Source organism: Corvus moneduloides, chromosome 2, assembly GCF_009650955.1.
Source record: "Corvus moneduloides isolate bCorMon1 chromosome 2, bCorMon1.pri, whole genome shotgun sequence".
NCBI lineage: Eukaryota > Metazoa > Chordata > Aves > Passeriformes > Corvidae > Corvus > Corvus moneduloides.
This window is the reverse complement of record NC_045477.1, coordinates 46,948,484-46,969,761: the sequence shown is the minus strand read 5'-3', so window position 1 is coordinate 46,969,761 and position 21,278 is coordinate 46,948,484. Positions and strand designations below refer to the sequence as shown.

The following is a 21,278-nucleotide window of genomic DNA, read 5'->3' as shown; positions in this document are numbered from 1 at the left end:
GTACTGCTTATGTGAGCTCCTATTGCCAGCTGCATGAGCTTGTGATGTGAATTCATGGAACTTGATTCAATTTATTTTAAAAATCATATGCTGAAATTTCTACTTTCATTTTAAGAGATACACTTTCCATCATATTTTAGCAAGCAACGAGGGATGTATTTTCAAAGAGATATAAATTGGAATACTGTGTTCTCTCCAAAATACATTAACACATGCTTTAGTAGATAAAAATGGGTTACATATAATCAGTGCAATTCTCATGCTGAAACTAGACAGCAAAGGGCTTTCAGTGCAATTCAGCTTGGTCAAATATCACATCAACTTCATCTACTTAAAGTTTTACTGGATTCTGACCATATATATTTTATATATTACATTTTCAGGGATTACAAACAAGTAGTGTTAAAAAAAAAAGTTTCTATTCCTAATTTATTCTATGATTTCCATCTGTATTATGGAAGCCATTTACATTACATCTGCTCACTCTGAAGGTAATATTTATATTGCTAACACCTTACTAAGTAGGGACTGCTAATACTAGGTTTTATACTAGAGTAGATGATTTTTTTAAAGTTTCAAACTTTAGTACTCAAAATTTTCAGTTCTTTCCCCCCAATCATAATAAATTAACAGTTTCAAGAGGTCCAGAAGTTATAATTTCTTTTTCCATTATTTTCTTTTCTGTACATTTTCTGCATAGTTCATTTGCTTTTGTAAAATCAGAAAATTCTTTGTCTGAAGTCTCTGTGATTCTGTCAGCACAGATAGAAATTAGTCATCATGGTCAAAAGTATTAAAAAGGGATAAATGACAACAGTATGGCTACACTGTGTTCACCTAGGAAAGCAAACTCAAAACCCCCAAAATTCTAATCTTATCATGTATCTTTAAAAATTTGCAATAACACTTAAATTTACAATTCTGAAATCATTCCTAGCAGCCAAAAATGACAACTGTCACACCTATGGCCCACTGGCAACATTCATGATGCTTAAATACGTAATAGTTAAAAGCAGTGGAAGACAGATTCCCTGTTCTCAGAAATTTAGCCTTCTGTGGCAAGGAAGGAAAAATCCGTTTCCCCCAAAGAATACTAAACTGGCAGGAAGGAAAATTCTTCTACAGATCCAGAGATTAGTATGATTCAGGCATTAAAGAAACGATCCATGTGCTCAGTAATAACCACCAAGTGCTCTTATAGGTGTTCAATCAACAAAGCCAACTCAGCTCTTAACACAAAATTTAAAAGAGCCTGATGTAGAACGACAGGCCATGTTTGACTGTCAGCACGAAAGTCTTTTATAACCTCTGGAATGGCTGTGAGAGACAATCAGCACAAGTGTGGGGCACAGGTTCATCCATTCTGGAAGAGAAAACCTTACAGCTACATCCCACTTACATTACATCACAAGCCTGCAGAAAGTAACAGCAGGAAAGGACTAGGAAAGAACTAGGCTTTTTTGGTTTGGTCTTTTTCCTCTGTTGCAAGAGCTACAGCATTCCTTCACTAGTCAGCTAGCTACTGAAGCAGTGATCTGAGTCAGAAGACATCACAGAGACAGTAAACTGTGTATCCTTATAAAGTACAAACATCTTAACTGGCATGTTAAGATAAAAATGAGTTTTCCACCTCCTTATTTATCACTTACTAGCACCAGCAGTCTTTTGCACAAAATGTGATTGCTCTTGAATCAAAGGAAAGAGCACTATTTTCAGACCTGCATAAAAAAACCTAACCTTTACTTTTGCCAGTACAAAGTGAGGTTACAATATTTTACAATATCTACAATGTTTATTTACTGAAACATGGATAGTTTTCATTGTTGGTATATCAGTTTAGGCTTCCTTATTGTATTGAATACCAGCCCAATCAGACAGATTTCATATATAAAACCTCTTCACTATGGAACTTTCTACCTATATTTTGATCCAGAAGAATGTATCACAATCCATTTCACACAGCCCTAATTATGGAAATCTGTGTGAAACCAATCTAAAAAACCATGTTTTGTCAAAAGAAAAATCACATATTATAATTATCATATGTAGTTAAAGGAAAGGTTTAACAATTTGCTTGGAAAATGACACACAGAAAAGGGGGATTCAAGCTGAGTTCTCTAAAGCCGCTGGAAAGAAATACTACCAAGACATATGAATTAAAATCCAAATTTTGTTTGGCATTGTACTTCTAATGCAAACTCTGTTACTGAACCATACCCAGGTCTTGCATACTTTGCAGAAATATTTATTGGTATATCAAGGATATTTTGTCTTTACACAGAAAATATTTGCATTTCAGAAGTGTAAATACAATTATAATGAAGGGAAAACAAAAAGACAGTATATTCCTGAATTAAAAGGGGCTAAACCAATTAACACAGCAGAATGTCTTCTAGTGATTCTTTTGTGCAGATTAATTTCCTGATGTAGAGGATTACTCATTATAGTGCATGAAGCAATACATTAAACCTTTGCAGAGCCTTTACAGTGTCATATACAGTTTTTAAAGTTTCCATTGGATATTATCAACAGACCTCCTTTAGGATTTGCTGGTCAGCCTCAATGCATCTAATAACACAAAGGTAGCGACAACCAAAACAGAGGACTGCCCATTATTTGAGATTAAAGAGCAGAATAATTGAAAGAGAAAGTCTGACCCAGTCACCTGTACTTTACACACATAAAGCAGGAAGTAGGGAGGAAAGTTGAGTTGATTAGTCAGATAATTTAAATGGAAATTCACTAATTTATAGCCTGAACTTTACTTCAAAAACACAACTCAAATTCTTAACTATTTGAACAATTTCTATTCAAGAGAAGAACAGTCTTACTGGTATACTTTCATCAGGATACCCAAACAGGAAAGATGAGCTTTTCCCCTCATTTTGAAAAGCTGTGAGTAGTAAATTAGACTCTATTACTTAACCATGACTGGGTTGCAGTCATGGTTAAGTGAAAATTATGAACAATGTAATTACCTCAACAAGCGATCTTAGAGCCATTGAGATGTATTGCAACTTATTAATTTGAGAAGGCATGAAACCAGGATCACAAACAGGCCCAGGCCCTGCAGTGCCAAGCACTGCAGCACCTGGACTGCATCCACAATGCTGGGAACCTGCCCGTGACAGGAACATACTTGTGATGTAAGAACCAAAAAGTAACAGCAGGGAGCCAACACACAGTCAGTACACATGATAAGGGATGAATTCTGAACTCAGAGAAGTCACCAAGAAAAGGACTCCCAGACATTATCCCAACCTGCTCTGCTGAGTTTGACATTAGAAGGCACCACAGAACAGACTGTTCAGAGATGAGCAACAGGCCAATCAGCTTGTAGATCCTGATGGCTTCAGTGCCAGCCAGGCACGTAACTGCTCAGTGTTGCAAAAGTCTTTGGATGACCACTGAAGGGTACAGAGAAGTTTGTAGGTGCGTCCTTAAATTCCAATTCCATTACCTCTTGGACCAGCTGTGATAAAAAGAAGGGGTCTGTATTCTCCAATTATACACCTATTAAGAGCATCCTGCCCAGTCTATGCATATGCACTCCCTTCCAGGGCAGTCAGGGCATAGCAGGTAAATCACAAAACCTTTGGCCTAAACTAAAGCTGCAACGCGTCCAAGCCACCTGGACCCAGAATCAGTGGAATACTCCTGGAGATCAAATGAAATATTGTAGGTCCCTTGGGCTTTTAAGTGTTTGCACAATTAGGTAGCTGGCAAGCAAGACAGTTGGTGATGCAATTTTGGGGTCAGAATCCTGGGTCTATTTGAATATTTAAGCCTTATGTATCTCTGGATACTTGACAGAGCTAATGTTACCTATACTAAGATACTCCTACAGCATTCACTACTAGCCTAGCTCTTTCAGTTTGTAGCTTGAACCAGGCTACTTGAAACACACTTAGCGGAATAAAATTTCACCGTGCAAAGAAATCTAAGTTAGATTTTAGGTAGCAGGCACAAAATAAGGACCCTGCTTACTGTCATTATAAGAGCTTCAAAGAAGATCAAGAAATTTCAGAAGCTCATTAGCTGAGGTTACTGTAGACTTTTGCAATAGAGGAGACACATGATACTGAGTACTTCTGTTCTACAGAAGTTACTAGTAAGTGACTCAATTCACTGGAAGAGCCCTCACACCTACAGTTTTGCAGAATTAAGCTGTATTAGATGTGATTTGAAATCTTTCTGATAAAACAAATTTTCCACTGTAAAAAATAAACTGAATGGTAGAAAACCTTTAAGGATAGTGCAACAAAGTGGACAAGAGTTTAACAGTTTAGACTGACTGGATGCCCTTAGAGCTTCAGCTTCCAAATCTTGATTCCTTGGTAAAGTGTCTGGCTTACTTAACAGAAATTCTGTTGGGTTTGGGAGTTGCACCTCCTTGCAATGTCATTTCAATTTATAAGCTAAATTTTCTTCCATGGAGAATTTGTGGTGGTCTTTGGTTTGTTTAGGCTTGGGGTTTTTGTTGTTTTTTTTTTTTGGTTTGGTTTTTTGTTTGGGGTTTTTTTTTGTTTGTTTTGCTTTTTGTTTTGTTGTTGCTGTTGTTTTTTTTTTGAAGAGGAGTAGACAGGACAGCAGATAGAAATGAGGGAAACACTTCTGACATTTCTGTCTACTAACCATAATACATAGGTAGTGGTAACAAGCTACATAATGAAGTATTTCTATACATATAAGGCATAGAAATGAGAGGTACACACATGGAAAATTGATGAGAGTAAGCTGGGGAAGGTTTAGAACATGATTAAACTGTGCAATGTATCTGAATTTCCTCTCCATTAAGTAATGCTTCAGAACTATTTAAACTCATTTTACTGGTAACACCTCTGTTATTAAAAGAAAGAAAAATCTGCCCTCTGCAACTTTTTTAGAAGAGGAGCCCAACATATAAAGCAAATTCAAAACAATATGAAAAGGAGCTGCTTGACTCTAAGTTATACATGAACCCCAATGGGTCAGAAGCACCTCAATTATCAAGGACGACGAATTGAAAACATTTAGGTTTTCTAGGTTAACTCTCTTTATGATGTGTGAAAGAAATAAAATTGTAATAAAACTTTGTAAGACACGAATAGCAATTCTCATCTCTCTGAAATACCTTGTGGAATTTGTTTCAGACTTCCTGAAGATAAGTTACTCTACCATCAGGTCACATATGGAAAATATCAGACTGACTTACTACATTTTTACAAAAGTGTACATTTCAGTTTTGAAATAATGGGAAGGTAATGTCTCTGTAAGAAAACAGTATTGATATTCATAAGTGAATGATGCTATTATCTGTACTTAAATTAGCTGTCACTACTTATGACTTTTGTGAAAGGTTTATACAATATTCCAGCTGCTTTCTATCACAGTGTTCAACATGGTAAAGAGGAATATGACAGAGGTTGTTAGGCAACCTCAAATCAGAACAAATACTGAAATAAGAAGGAGATATATGTTGGAACAGAACCCAATAATTAAGAATAATTTCATTTTCTATATATTTTCAGCTGCCAGTTGCTTCATGTGCCTGCCTTCAAAGGCTGCTTTACATTAGTAATTCCAAGTTTACTGTACAAAGCAACCAAATAAAAATTACAGAAAAACTTAATTGCTAGAAAAACATTATCTGGAGTCTGACAGCTTTAAAGTCATAAAATTCTGTAAACAGAAAGAAGAAAGTGACATAAATAAATTAAAATTCCACTGTATAAACAGTGGAACTAATGTGGAATTGAATGTCATCCAAAAATTACTCTCAAGTTAAAAAGCTGTATTTATGTTTAATGAAATAATATAAAAAGCTTCAGCAAAGCTGAGACAGCAGGACTTTTTTTCTCTTTTACCACTAGTGAAAGTATTTTACAGAATATACATGTAGCCAACAAGCTTCCAGCTCCCCTCTTACAAAACAATGTAAGTTATAACCCTGCAGAGTGCAATTTCTAGCTTTTTATCTTCTTTCTTCTGATGTTTAGTCAATACCCCCAATACCCATTACGCTCACATGAAAGTTTACAAAGTCACAGATTCTAATCTTATTAATGTAAATAAGTAGATTTATATGAAATCTTACTTTTCCTACACCATCTACTTCTATCACCAGGAAAAAAGGAAGTAAAACCAGATTTTAACTCTTAAATAATACTCTTCATTAGTGAAACAACTTACTTTATAGATTTGAAGAGTGAGACAGCTCCAGGACACTTATATTTAGTTCCCAGAAAAAGCAATACCGTAAACACACAGAAAGTAACTAACAAAAAATCTACACAGGAAAACTTAAAGGGATTGTGATCAATCTTAGTTAAGGCAATCATGATGTCACAGGAGTTCCTCAAAAGAACAAAATTTAGGGCAGGTAAGATATGGATGCCTCATGAAAATGTAGTATTTTAACATTTAATGATCTTAATGTATTTTGTCTCAACAAGCCATAGTGTTTACTTTTATTTCTCATCTTACTGTTTATTTTGTAGTTTGAGACATTCTTTGTAATTGAAATAGTTCATGGCAAAAAAAGCAGCACTTTTAGACCTGAGTGCCAGTTTATTTCAAATGCACATGATGTTACAACCAAACTGCAGATATTTCTATTCCTGTGACTTATTCTATGAAACATTTCTGCTTCATTGAAGCAAAGCATGTGTTTATTTCCTGGAACATGTAGAGGCTAGTTTCCCAAGCTCCACACAGAATGGTATCCCTCCCCCAGCTTCCCATGCTCCTTGATCTATGCCATGAAGACAAGCAGTAGTAGTCCTGGAGAAGGAAGAACATTTTTTGCTGGACAACCTGTGCAATTTTTAATGGTGTAAAAAATTATTATTTTTATAAATCTAACAGTGTGGTTACTGGGGGGGGAAGGACAAGTCTGTTCTTTTGGTAGCCGTTTGGCTGTAAAATACTCTCTTGTGCCTAGGTGTTAATTTCCTCATTTCCTTGACTCTTGCAATTTATTCCAATTTAACTGTTTGTACAGCCAAATTCTACACTGAATTTGCACATAAAAGGGGAACACCATTGATTTTAGATTGAACCAGAAAGGAACAGTAAAGTGAAGTTCTAGGAATGATTTTTGTAATACATCTCAAAAAAGTTCCATGTCACAGGCTCTTCTGCTTCACAGAAAGCCTGTCCAGAAACTAAAGGATGCTTGTGACTCTGGTGCTTTTCTGCATTTTGAGTTGAACAATACAACAGGAACCACTTGTAAGAATAGCTGACATAATAATTCCACTGCTTTAATTTTAATCTGCCATTTTCTTATGGCCAAAAGAAGATAAGAAGTGGGGTTTCTAATGTGGCTTTTTTTGTTTCTTTGCTAAGACAGACTAGCTGAAAACATAATGGTTGTTCCAAGAAAGTAATGGTATCTTTGGAAAATCTGTTCCTTACCTGAACTGCTCCCACATCTCTCCTTAACTTCTGTCACCACAAGTGTTTTGAGGTCAATGAGCTCATTAGATTAAAAAATAACCTTAAGAAGGGAGTTATTTTAATTCTTTTTCTATCACAGATAGATTCACAATCTAGCTTACTGAGCAGTTTCAGTAACAGTTTAAGCACAACCACTGGGAAAGCACAACACTGGCCTGAGCAGACAGGAGAGTGAACTCTGCAAATCTAAACTGGTACTAAGAAAAAAGAATCAATCAACCATATCAGTGTCACTTTTTCACTACTTTTGGACAGTCTATATTACCTTCTATTTCAGAATTTACATCTGTGATAGATTAGGTTTCCACTCTAATTCCCAGTTCAAAGGATTTGTTTTCTGACGTTCAGATGAGGAAAAAAAAAGTCTTCAGGTGAGAAAAATGTCTTCAGTTTACAAAGTGAGCATAAATTGCAATTTTAAAAACATGCTTTCATTTCTAATGTTTAGATGCTGACCTTATACATAAGATTGGTATTTACAGTTTATTTACCTGAACTAAGTAAATTAAAATATAACTGTATCATTGTGTATTTAATTGTCTGACGTTTTAAAAACACACAAGTCATTGTGTCTCCCTGTAAAATTTGCACAAAGGTGATAGCAATTCTCCTGGCCTCTAATACTCTCTTTACTTGTTCATTATAGAATCCTTTCAACTTTGCCTCTAGCAATTCACAAACTTATTTTTTCATGAGTAAATATTTAAACCAGATCTGTTTTAAAATGTCTACAGAAAGGAGATAAAAGCAAGTATTTAGATTTATAGCTAACCGGGTAATAATCAACTGCTACTAGAAAGAATTTGATCCATGTCTCAGCTTTAACACGAACCTGTAGTCCAGGTAGGGGGCTGTGAGCCTTTGTGCCCTTATGGTAATGTTCTTAAGCAAACAAAAGATTGCCACACACCTCAGAGGACAATTAATTCATTGAAACAGGACATTTAAACTTTTCCTTTTCATCTGTAACATAAGAGCTAGCTGCACTAATATTTAACTTTCTGTTTCGCCGTGCAAAGAGAGAAGGATAAGAAAGGCAGAGAATTAGAACTCAGTTCTCTGATCATTGAGAGCTTGTCCCACACACCTTGTGGTCTGTCTCCACTTAGCTTCAAGTAAGGCAGTCTTAACTATCAAAATACATCCATTATTGAAATAGACCACTAACATTTTCAGCATTATGTGGAACATGTTTGCTTCCACATACCATTATTTATGATTCCTTACAGAATTATGTTTTTGACTTGGATCTAAATTTCCCCCTATCTGATGTGAAGTAAAACTCAAAAGTATTTCAGTTAATTTAGCTATTATTGTAGGAAAAACTTCCTAGGCTGCTTGAGGAAGGCATGTGCACTTTCCAAAACTGAGGCAGTTGCTGTTAGAACCTGAAGAGCCAACACAAAAATTCTGAACAAAGCCTTCTGAAAACCACAGTGACATATGGCAACTGTACTTCACAGTAGGATTTCTGTTATTTAGGATTTTAATGGGAGGTTAGTATGCAAATAACAAACATTTTAATGATTTCAAACCTTTTATTATATAGCTTCTGTAAAAGCTGGAAATACTTGCCAATTCTCACAACTTTGCAGTTACCATTTCTGTTACTTAGCCAAAGGCGTTTTCCCAGCCATGGGATTAGGGAACAAAAACATCTCTAATCTGGATTTACCACTGCAGCATGTGCCAGAGAAAATGCTCTTTTCCATAGGGTTGCCTGTTGTCCACTTAAAATGAGTAATAGCTTCCTAATGGTTCAATTTAGGATCCAAGCTTAGGCTCAATTACAAAAGCCAAATCACTATAAACAAAACAATTCTGAGTTATTTCAGAAGACTAGGCAACTGTTCTTTCATCACCTTTTCAAAACAATAATTTGTGACTTTGAAAAATATGAAATACACAAGTCACTAATTACAGTCAAAGCTGAATGATAAGGGACATAATTTCTTCTTCGATTATGTTAGAGAACAGAATTCATATCTGAAGAGCATACTTTCTTAGAAGGGAACAAACAAGAAAAGAGAAAAAAACACATAAAATTAATTCATGAGTTAGAGATCCTCCATTAGAATGGCATTGTTGCACTTTACATTTTACTAATTTTCTTTTTTTGCAGATAAAAAGAGAGTAAAGACAGACGAAAGGGATAATACTGAATTTGCCCAATTGAAGGAATTAAAATACATGTACATATGAAATGGCCTGTTTGTGTTCAAACCCTGTCTAGAAATAACTTCTGCAACTCATTGTATTTGAGTGATTTACTTCAGTAAGTCGAGATCAGCATTTCATTCTTGGCATCAAACCTGACAGTGTTTGATACGAAGAACATACTTTCTAAACACTTCTAAGATTTGTCTAGACTACAAAAATAGTTGAACATATTTGAATGTACTTTCTAGGCTTATGTTACACATGGGCAGGAGTGACTGCTGCAAACACTGGAACTTATTTGACTTATTCGCTTCATAGAAATCTGATTTACTGGCTTTGAATGTTGCAGTCTTTAAAAGCAAAAGTTTTTATAAATGTGGAAGATGTCTGAAAATCTGGGTTTATAAGTTTATTATAAAAGGCACTAAAACTAGAATGGAAACAAAAGAAGAAAGTTTGGCTCATTTGAAAAAAGACTATCCAAGCAATATATGAAATGCTGAAGAATCCTTATTTCATTGAAGTTAATACAATATAAAACTATTGAAAAGTATGGGTTTAAGGCACAATAGTATAATCTTGGTTATATTTTAATTTTATACAATTAAAAAAAGAAAGGATATTTATAAGAAACAGTGTGTATTTATTAAAGTAGCATAAAGTATTTCAGGAACCTGACAATTTATTCTTTCTATAAACAAATGTTTCTGTTTCAACTAGGGGAAAAAACTAAAACACAACTTCACAGTTACAGAAACAAACAAGTAAACCCACGGTTTTCAACATAATTATCTTGAATCACAAGTATTTTTCACTTTATAAACTAGGCAGAAATCAACACAAAAACAATAGTTCACTCCTTTCATTGAATTAAAAACATGATGGGATGTAGACCATCAACAGTCTTGGAAGAAGTGGTAACAAGGCTTCTGCTGCAGAATAAAGAGGTTCTCTTCTTTTGAAGAGATTCTAATTCTCTCATTGGCAAAAGAAAAATAGAAAAACCAATTATTTATTTCCTTCTAACAGTATAAAGGTCTATAAAGTTATTTATCGATATTCGTTCTCACTGTAACCTTAGTATAAAGGTTATTTTTAAAGGTATCAACAAATACCTTTTTGGGTGTCAGGAAAAGATACTACCCCTACCTGACAGTTGGCAGAGGGTCTAAGAAGATTGCCTTTCTTTTGGCATTAACACAGAAATTAAAAAATTATAAGATGACATCAGAAGTGGAGTCAAGACTCCCTGACCTGTGGTGTGACAGGAATGTTTATCTGCAAGGGACTGGCTATTTGCGGGAACTTCTCAATGACAGTACTGGCCCTGATGAAATGTATGAATAAAATCATTTACCAAGAAGAAAATGAGTTTTAAAAAGAGTTTGTAACTGTGACTGTAATTTTTTTTGCCAGGCTTTAAAGTTAAAAGAGAAAATACTCTAAAGCAAAACCAGCACTTACAGTGAGGTTCATAGGGAGGAGGAGGATCACCACAAGGAACACATTCCATGTCTTGAAAGCCTCCAAGCTTAGTCTTCCTATAAAATCTAGGAGATAAAAGAATGTGAAAAAACAGTTAATCAAAACCAGTTATTATTCCTCACAAAATTAATGAGGTGTTTTAATAACATCTTCTATAATTTTGTCAATCTGTGTCTCAATGCAAACTATCAGGAAATAAAAGAAAATAAAAGTAAACAAAAGTACAGTAGTACTTTTGTCTTGTACTAATAATTAATTATTAGTACATGACAGATCTACAATAAACTGAGGAAAACTTCTAAATCTGTTAGTCGAAATGCATAGTCACTACAATCATATTCACAGAAGAAATAAACCATTCTGGAGATTTTGGACAGAAATCAATATCCCATTTTCCACACAGATCACAACATACATGACATGCATGAAGAACTTAACTTATGAAAGCTTAGTTGCATGTCTGAAAAATGAAAGTGAAGTGATTCATCTATATATTACAAGGTAATTATCACCTCTAAAAATATATCGCAGGCCAGGTATCAGTGACATTTTATTTAAAGACCCTTCAAGAACTTTATAACTGAATTTATGTTTGAAGAGCTTACTGGTGACTGGTAAAACTGTACATTCCTAAAGCAGGGAACAAAACAAAAACAAAAAACCAAAACTTTAGAATGCTGTATTTCAAATTTTTATGTATGACATCCTCTAAAGAACTTATCTACAGCTCCTAATCAAGTAGGTCAGTCTGTCTTTCAACCATTCATTATTACTAGGACAGAATCAGCAGCAGTGGCCTCTTCAAGATGAGTACACGAATTGTCTTCTGTAGTGGTAGTGGCACATTAAATAAGAGGTACTAACTCTACTGATGTTATATTCCTAACACTGCAAACGCCATTGAAGTATGAAGCTTTTATCAGCTAAAGCAAGCAGCTTTCCAACTGCTCAAGAAACTCGTGCTTTAACAATGTGAACAGAAACAGATCCATAGGCTGCAAGACTGAAGGGGTCACTGTGATCATTTACTCTGAACGAAATGTGTTGATATTTGGTTTTAGCTGACAGGCTCACCGTAGTGTTTTGAAGCTGAACAATAGAGAATGGCATGTTGGAAACTCATGCAAAACAGAAATAAATAAGAGTGCTGAGAGGTAAAACATCAGCTAAACTGTTTGGTTAGGCTAGCTATATCCTCCATTCGCTTAGGCAGCATCTAAACTAAAGGACAGGTATGAGTGGTGGCATGTTCTACAGTTCTGTTACCCAAAACATCCAGCTGTCCTGTGACTACCCTTGCCATGGCCATACCTCCCTCCCTCCTCCTGTTTCCAACTTTGCTGTCAGAAAATTCAGGTTGTGGAAGCAGCTCTCATTTTAATACACACTGAACACACAGCTCTCATTTTAAAGCATACTCAACAGACCTATCTAGGATGCATTCTAGGCCAGAATACTGAGAAGCATTCCCAGGTCCTCCAGTTTAGCTTTACCCTTAATTCATGTTTTAATGTGGCTTCTTTTTTATTCCTTTCTCATCTTCCAAAATTCAGTTTATATTGTTTACACAAGAAGAAAATCTTCTCCCTGCTGACAGCCAAATAAGGCCTACAACACATATATCTTAAAATGTAATAGCATAAATCAACTCACCATGTGGCTGCAAGTAGTATCAAAAGTGGTTGCAAGTAACATCTATAATGCCTGGGGCTGCACCTTCTTATGCAGTGACTTAAACTAAGATTAGTTACCAAAGCTTTACTAAGTGTTTTTAAACAAAGAGATTTCACCTCTGGCTTGAGAAGGAGTAATGGCAGGAGCTTCAACAGTGTTCAGGTATTTAAAAGTTGGTATTAAAAAAAATAATAAAAAAAAATATGTATAAAAAATAAATAAAATAAAACAACTGAAATATATATACTAAATAAATGTATGAACTTTTAAGCATGTCAGAAATGTATACTCTGAAAATACAAAGGCTGTTACAATTGCAAATCAGTTCTCATACACTACTTCTATCAGTTAAATTAGTAGCTCCTAAAAGCAACAGAAATGTCTTTCAATTCATGGCAGGTGTTTATAGTATCAGAACTTGGCAACAAGGTAAAGAATAGCCTTTTAGAGGTCCTAAGATTTAATATTACAGAGAAAATTAGCAACAGAGTTTTGGGATGACAGGACAAAAAACTAAGCACAGCTCTTGATTTATAAGAGCAGTTTCAGCAAACAATTCTTTCAGATTAATTTATGATTCTCAGCCAGGATCATGCTTTATGAATTTTGAAGGAAGGAAAGGAAATTTTGGACAGTAAACCACAGCCATTGATTTTGATTAATATTTATATAAATATATCTATTTCGATTTATATTTAAGAATATATGTGCATGGGAATTATTAGACATTGACCTAGGGAGGGGAAAAAACCCAAGCAAATAATGTGATCACTTTTGAAGAAGGTAGCTGTGAATGTTTCCAAATGTTTAATTCTTTATAACAATGAACTAAGTCACCAGTAACACTCACTGTTTTGAAGTATTTGTCTCAGGTACTTTACAGACAATACTCTCATAGACCAAGTAGGTAATTATTAAACCATTTTTGTAGATAATTATTACTGCAATTCAGAAATTATTTGCTCAGATAATACAGTAAGGTCAAGATTAGAACATAGGACCTTCATACATACACAAAGGGCACCCACATTTATCCAGAAAACATGAACAAGCAATTTTAATGTAAATTAGGTTCGAATTTGTTCAAGTCTCATCTTCAGAAATAGTCTTACCCTGGTAAACAGTCCCCACATAGTGCATTGCTGGTGGCAGAACAGTTGGCCTTCTGAAACCGGTTAACTAATGCACAGTCCAGACAAGGCTTGCACTTCTGAAAGCCCCAGTCTTCCTTGAATCGGTTTGGCCTGCATGTCATGCACTGTGCATCCTCCCCATATCCAAAGCCGCATTCCTGTAGGGATTAACAAGCAATAGGAAGCTATTCAGTCACTGAAGGCGTGAACAAGAAGAGAATGCTCGGATAAAATGAAGAAGTAGTGTAATTATTACCCGAGAGTAGGTCTTTCTCGAGACAAAAGCCATCCTTTCAGCAAGTTCAAATGTGTCTTCCACTGCTAATAATCTCCCTTACCTCTATAAGTAATACTTAGTCATCCACTTTATTCATGAAACCACTGTGTATTTGAATGATAAAGGGCTTCAAGGACTCCCACAGTTTCATTATTACTAGCTTATGGTAGAATTATTGAGCTGTCTGTTTTTTAATTAGGTCAGTCATGTGAAAGCGAAGAAACTGGGACAAGTGAAGTATAAAGACACTTACTCAGTTACAAAAACAGCAAAGAAGCACTTTGATATTAAGGTTCATAGCTAAGGTGAACAAAGTTAATTGCCGAAGAGAGTGCACTGATCTTCAAAAGCTTAGGACTTCTGTTACCAAATAAACTAGAGCTGGTTAATAACCATCAGCTAGGCATGAAATGTTGCTGAGCCACTAAGAATTTCAAAAACTCAATCCACTACAGTCCTAACAGTTCTTAAACTGTTGGAAAAGTTTAATAGATCTGCAGATCACAGAGAGGAACGATATTTTACTGTACAAGCAATATTGTTATGGTTGGTTATTTCTGCCTAATTTAGCGGTTTAAAGGCATTATTTCCATTCATTTGCAAAAGGACACCTAATACAACTGACAAGCTGCAAAGATAAACACCAAACCTATGTAATAGTTTGGGGACTGAATCCTATTAACTGATTACTAAAAACTATCAATCAACTTCTTAGGAGTTATCAAGTTACTAGGAGTTGCTATTCCCTCTTATCATCCAAATATCCTACCAATTTTGTTTGGTACTCTGGAGTTAGATTGGATGCATTGGTGATACACCACAAAACAGCAAGAAGAATACAACATATTGCCAGAAAGGACTTATTGGGAAAGGCACAATATGGGGACCTGGTTCTCCAGTATGTGTTTTCAGTGGAAAAACAGGGCATCTTCCCAGAGGGAGAGCTGCGGGAAATCTTCAACTAGGGCAGCTTCAGACAAAGTTTCTACCAGTTTCCACCATAACACATGTGTTTGATGCATATAAACAACTTGTTCCAAAGTCACCAACCTAACCAAATCTGCTGCAATAAAAAAAGCTTTTAAACTTTAGAAACACACTCAGATTTTCCAAGATCCAACACCCTTGGATTCTCCAAGGCTTTGCACTGAGAAAGCATCTATGGGACAAGCTCTGTGATCAAGATGGCCAATATGCATTTTATAGTGCCTCTAACCTGCACTGACAAAGTAACAATAAACAACTTCAGATGCATTTTACAGGACATTCTAAGACTTTTAAATTTTCCTTTATGTTAACAATAAATTTTACTGTCCTCTGAAGAACAAGCGCTCAAGTACACAGAAAATGGACAATTTATGAAAGCAACTACAAAAAGACACTAAAAATAGTCTTCTTCCTCTGTCTCTAGATCCATGAACTTAAAAAATAATCTTTCGTTTTCGTTTTGCTTTCTTTTAGCTGAAATGTAATCTATTACTATTGAGTATTTTTCAGATCGAGGAGCAGACAGACAAATCATTGCAGTTATTAACAACTAAAGACATCCTACAGTTTCATGCACTACACAGCGTGGTCCTCCTGTGATATACTGGGACTATATTAAAGCTGGTAGGCAAAAAAAGTGATAAAAATATTTATTTTCTTTTTTTATTTACTTCAGATGTAGAACATTTTATACCCTTTTATTTCAAATTGAAAAGTTTCTACAAGGAATCAATGCCAAAGCAATGTCAGTTCTAGCTGTATCTTCCTGTGTTAATTTTTACACTCCATTTCATTTATGTAAGACTGTACACAAAGCTACATGATTACCACCAGGGACTGGAACCAGATTAACTTGTGTTAGATTTTGCTTTCCCTAAGTCTAAATAAACTTTTCCATTGAATATCATTAATCTTTAACACATTCTTTCTAAATATCTACTCTTTCTAGCTAGCTTATCCAAATAGTAGTGTTATGGAATATATCATACAGCTCAGTTAAACCATGTATATTTGGATCTTTTGATAAATCACTCGGAATCAGTCCCTCCCAAGTCCTATCAAACTTTCAAATATAAGGCTTAAATTAACTTAATTATAAGTTTTCCTTTCCAGACTACCTTTGAAGCTTTGGATCAAAAAACAAACAGGAAATAAAAGTTAGAATTAAATACTTTCACTCACTGGCCCAAACTACCAAAGCTGAGTAAATTGTTTCTAGATCAGATCTGCTTTGCTACAGATGGATGTAGGGACACATCCTAGTGATCCTTTGCATCATGGAATGGTTTACTTTAAAGCTATGAAAATGGTGGATGCAGTATAAAGAAATCTTCTGCCCAAGGAATTTACAGTCTCCCATCTTTTCAAAGATGGCTTCTAAGTCCTTGCCAGGAATTCTACAGATACTAATTCATAACAACTAAAACTTATTTATGTGCTTTTTATGTTCACGTAATATTTGAGGTAGTTAACTGCCTGGCAGGTGCAAATAAATATTTAAGCTTGTAAACCAGGCAGAACTTCAAACAGATCTGTACTCATAATTAACCACATTCCCTAAACTGAAGGATGTGATTTAGATGATGGACTCAAACCCTTTGAAATCTTGGACTTTATAATTTAGCAGTCCAGCAAAGACACAAACAATTGACTGTTCATCTTTTATCAGTTCATGTGCAAAACTGATGTGCACCAGTTTTCTCAGTGTTCTATTTAGAAAGCTGTCAAGTTGTATGGCTGACGAGATCTTAATAGTTCCCAGCTCCCCTACACCCTTTCTATCCTCCAACTCTTAACTTTAAAAGAGAGCTCATCTCCTGTGGCAGTTGACCTTAGGACTGCAGGAAAGATAAATAAAACTTTTAATATCAATTAGCACAATTAAAGAAAAAAAAATTATTTTTGTGCCAGAAAAAAAAAAAGAGCACAAATATATGCCGTCTTTAATTTTGCTGTTGCAAAACTTTCTGTGAAGAACACTTAGCACACTCCTCCCTTTCCACTTTCCCTTTTCAATTAGCAAAAATTGTCTCTCTCAAATGATACACAGTACAAGCCATAAAGACTGAAACACTTCTTTAGAAAACTGAATTAAAGTTAATTAAAAAAAAAAAAAATCTTCAAAACTCAAATGCACTTCAATTTTCTTGTTATCTATACAGCTTTCACTAGCACAGTAATGTGCCATCTCTTTACCTTTAACGTATGTATCCTGAGAACAACTCTGCCAGAAGTGTTTCACTAAGGTATCAAGTGGGTGACTGGCCAAGGCTGCCTAGGAATCTGTAGCAAACTAGTTAACCAAACTCGTAATTTAGCTTCTAGCTAAAAATATTAAAAGCACAGAATAATGCAGACACCTCTTCAAGTACTATCAGGCCACTGTTAAAATTTTCTTTCACTATGTACTACCCAAACACTGATCCAGACAGAACGACCAAAAGTCTAGCAGACTATAAAGGGTACTGGAGCTAAGTAGTATGGTTTTTCCCTAAAAGTTGAATCCAACACAGACAGTAAATGAAAAGTAAATTAGATTTTAAACATTATTTCAATTAAAATAACCTCAAATTTCATTAAAAAAATGCTTTCAGGCATCATTAAGATCATAATCTGCAAGTACATTTTAGAATTTGTTTCTAGTTCCACTGATTATCCACAACCTATGTAAGTCCCTAGACAACACAGCACAGAGCAGTTCCACTTATGCCATGATGATTACAAGAATACTTGGGTATTCTCAAGAAAAAGTCTTCCAGGCATTAAGACACTTTTAATTATTGTCGGGTCATGTAACAGGTTGCGGCACTACACTGGTGCTGGGAAATGAAGTTTTTCCTAATACCTTTGAGTACATGGCCTTGTTAAATAGCACACGGTTTTAGCTTCCCAAAGTACCTTAGGCTGTGGGCCAGCCTCACCCAGAATCCAATAACGAGCCCTATCTATCAGCAGAAGTCTCTGAGCAGGACAGGCTGCAACAGTGCGCTGTGAAGGTCAGACTTAGCTACTGTGTCAAAGTGCACAGTTAGGGTCACAAAAGTTCCATTCTCAGTGAAGATGATTTGACATGCCTACACGCAGCTGCTCCAATTTCCAGAAACATGTTGGCCCCTCCTGAGCTGAGATCTGGCAGGCTTCCTCACAAGCAGCTCTCTTGCTTTGAAAAGTTACGCGTGACTGCTAAACATCTCGGTAGCTTCACTGTAACAACACGTCAGTCTTAGCACGCCACTGTGATGTTCTGTGTGAGGACTGTCACATTCAGCAGTAGCTTCAAACAGTACCTGCCCGCTTAATTCACAAATCCTTTTCCTGAGACAACATGCAGGTCTCCTCTTTCTTCATCATATACCTGGTACAAGGAAGCAAGCTGTGATACACAGCCCCACCTGAGCAACCATTAAGCTGCCTCCATCCCACCAGCTCTCTGTACAGCAGCTGTCTCTTGGTGACAGTATTTATCATTAACTTGATGGCAATGCTGGCTTCAGGCACTCTCCCTTTCACCTTTTGTTTTGTATTCCTTTATTTTCCTACACTGTCCTCAGTGTACTGGCTCAACTGACAATGAGGCTGAGTCATAAATCTGACCATGGGACTGATCCAGGTTACAAGTGATCAGCTCAGTAACCTGTTCCACAGTACACCCTAAAAATCTACTGTCAGCCTAAGTGCACAGCAGGGCACTGTGCAAAGAACTTACTATTGACAAAATTGTCCTTTCAATGTTTCTGAACTACAACCTCAGATGTGATCTGTTGATAAAACAATCTAGAATTGCAGTTTAAACTCTGAGTTGCAATAGAAGTTTGATGAGGCTGAGATACAGATTGCTTTTTTAAATTTAAAAAAAGGGAAGGCATGGAAGCTATAGAGTTACTGAACTTAAAAAAAAAAAAGATGGTGAAAGGACTGGAAGGACTTTCATTTCCTTACTTGAACATTTGCAAGAAAAAGGCTGAAACACAAACTACCTTGTGGGTTTTTGGGGGGGTTTTTTGCATTAATTGTGATTTCTATAAATTTCAATAATATATAAGGTTTGATTTATTTCAGAAACACATATAAGATAGGACAAAAGGCTGTTACTATCAGGCCACACCAATAACTATTCAGGCACTGGCAAACTGAAGCCACTTAAAGAATAGAAGATATTAAATGACTTGTGCTTAACTACGTGATGCTTTGCTATCTACTAAATGAATGAGAAGTGAAATAATGCTGAGCCACATGAAGCACTTTCTTTTGAATCGACACAACCATTTCATTCTCCAACCCCAGAAGAAAGAACTGCTTAACAAAAAAAGAAAAAACCCAAAAAGCTAGCAAAAAACCCCAAAACAAAAAAACCCAACCTGAAACAAAGACTGCTCACACTGAAAACTAAGCTTATTCAGTGATTCAAAGGTTTCACAAACATTACCAAAGACACACGTTTATGAGAAGAAAAGGCTATACAGACTTTTTTTTTTAATTAACAAATAGAAGCAAACAAACATGGGAAGCAGCTTTCACTCTCTTCCCATCAATTCTATTGATACAATAACAAAGCTTCCTTTCTTCTGATGGTAATATGTTAAAAGTACTTAATAAAAAATACAATTAACATAAGTGATCAATGGATTTTAGTTCTAAGCGAATGTAACATTGCAGCACTGTTGTTAGAACAGTAGATAGGCAATCAGAAAGGAAAAGCTGAGGGTGTACTATTTCTTTCTTACTTTAAGGAAGAAAAAGTTACTTGAAAACATTTTTGAAAAAGAGCGCTCCATTAAACTGTGTCAGCAAAAGCTGAAAATAATAATCTAGATTCAGAATTAGTTACATGAAATAAGACTGGGTTTTTTGCTTGTTTTGCTTCATGCTATCAATGGTGTCTGAAATTGCTCACCTATACAGACAGGAAGGTCAATCCAATAGACTGAGCACTGGTTTGCAAACAAAATTAAAACACCTACCATTCAATCACAGAACAGCCAGATTAGAAGGAACCTTGAAAGAACGTCTGATTCAAACTTTCATGGGTCAGGGACCTGAGCTGATTTGAGATGATCTAGCGCACCCTGTCCAGTTGCATCCTAAAAGCTCCCAGTGATGAGGACTCTAGGGAGGTTGTTTCAGTGAATGAATGTTCTCACTGTAAAAAAAAAACTCTCCCGGTACAATTTGTGCCCATCGCCCTTTGTCTTGTCCATGTGCTGCCTTGTTAAGAGAAACCTTCTGTTCCACTCTATGGCCTGTCTACCTTGTTCCACAAAAAAATTCCTGCATTATCATGGGCAACTTGATTTATGTTAGTGTCTCATGTATAAATTGAGAAAAGGCTACAGCATTTCCCTAATTTAGAAAGGTGAAATGCTCATATAGTATAGCAACAAAGATATATATATATATATCTAACTGAAGTTGTAAACAATAGTTGTAAAAATAAGTATATATATATACACACACATACATATATGCACTCTGTACAGGCGGGTTTTTGCCCTGTATTTTTGTAAAGTCAGTCAAGACAAGAAAGAAAACTACATACTTAGATTGTAACTGAGAGACAGTAATTTCTCATTCACAAGATGAGAAAAGCTGGGCTTTTGTACTCAATAATATAGGCTGACGTGTTTTGTTACAAACATAAAAAGAAATGTCTGTCAATTGCTTAAAACACTCAGGGGGAACTGAACCAAAGACCCCACCACTAACATTGTATTTTACTATATACTTAGACAGACAATCATGCTCACACATCCAGCAGCATATCTAGTTTTATCCACGAGCACTAAATATTTGATAGGAGAACTGACACATTATTTAGTGTTAAGAAACTGTTATTAAACTACAGCATTATCATATCATTGCTTTCTCATATGTAGAAAAACCAAGCAAACAAAACTTCTCCTGGGCTGCAAATTACTTCAAGTATATCATTAAACGCCTCTTCCCTTTACGTTCTGACCTTTGACTTAACATATTTGTTGCTTCAAGCTGTAGTTCTACATGACTACTTTCAACCACATTTCAGTTACAGCCACAGCATCACATCCTTCTATGATTCACGGAAAATTGTACCATTGTTCTATTTACAGTGGTACAATTGTTCTATTTATGAAGGAAATTATGAT

At 35.6% G+C, this 21,278-nt stretch overlaps 1 protein-coding gene across 4 annotated transcripts in view; it reads right to left on the bottom strand.

The window, feature by feature from the left end:
* TNFRSF19 (TNF receptor superfamily member 19) overlaps positions 1 to 21,278 on the bottom strand; it is a 58,920-nt gene that overhangs the window by 21,827 nt on the left and 15,815 nt on the right. For all 4 annotated transcript variants that reach the window (XM_032099431.1, XM_032099432.1, XM_032099433.1 and 1 more), the window contains 2 exons: positions 13,872 to 14,050; positions 11,065 to 11,150 (listed from right to left, as the gene is read on the bottom strand). In XM_032099431.1, the coding sequence (XP_031955322.1) occupies positions 11,065 to 11,150; positions 13,872 to 14,050 (265 nt within the window). The remainder of the gene's footprint in view (positions 1 to 11,064; positions 11,151 to 13,871; positions 14,051 to 21,278) is intronic.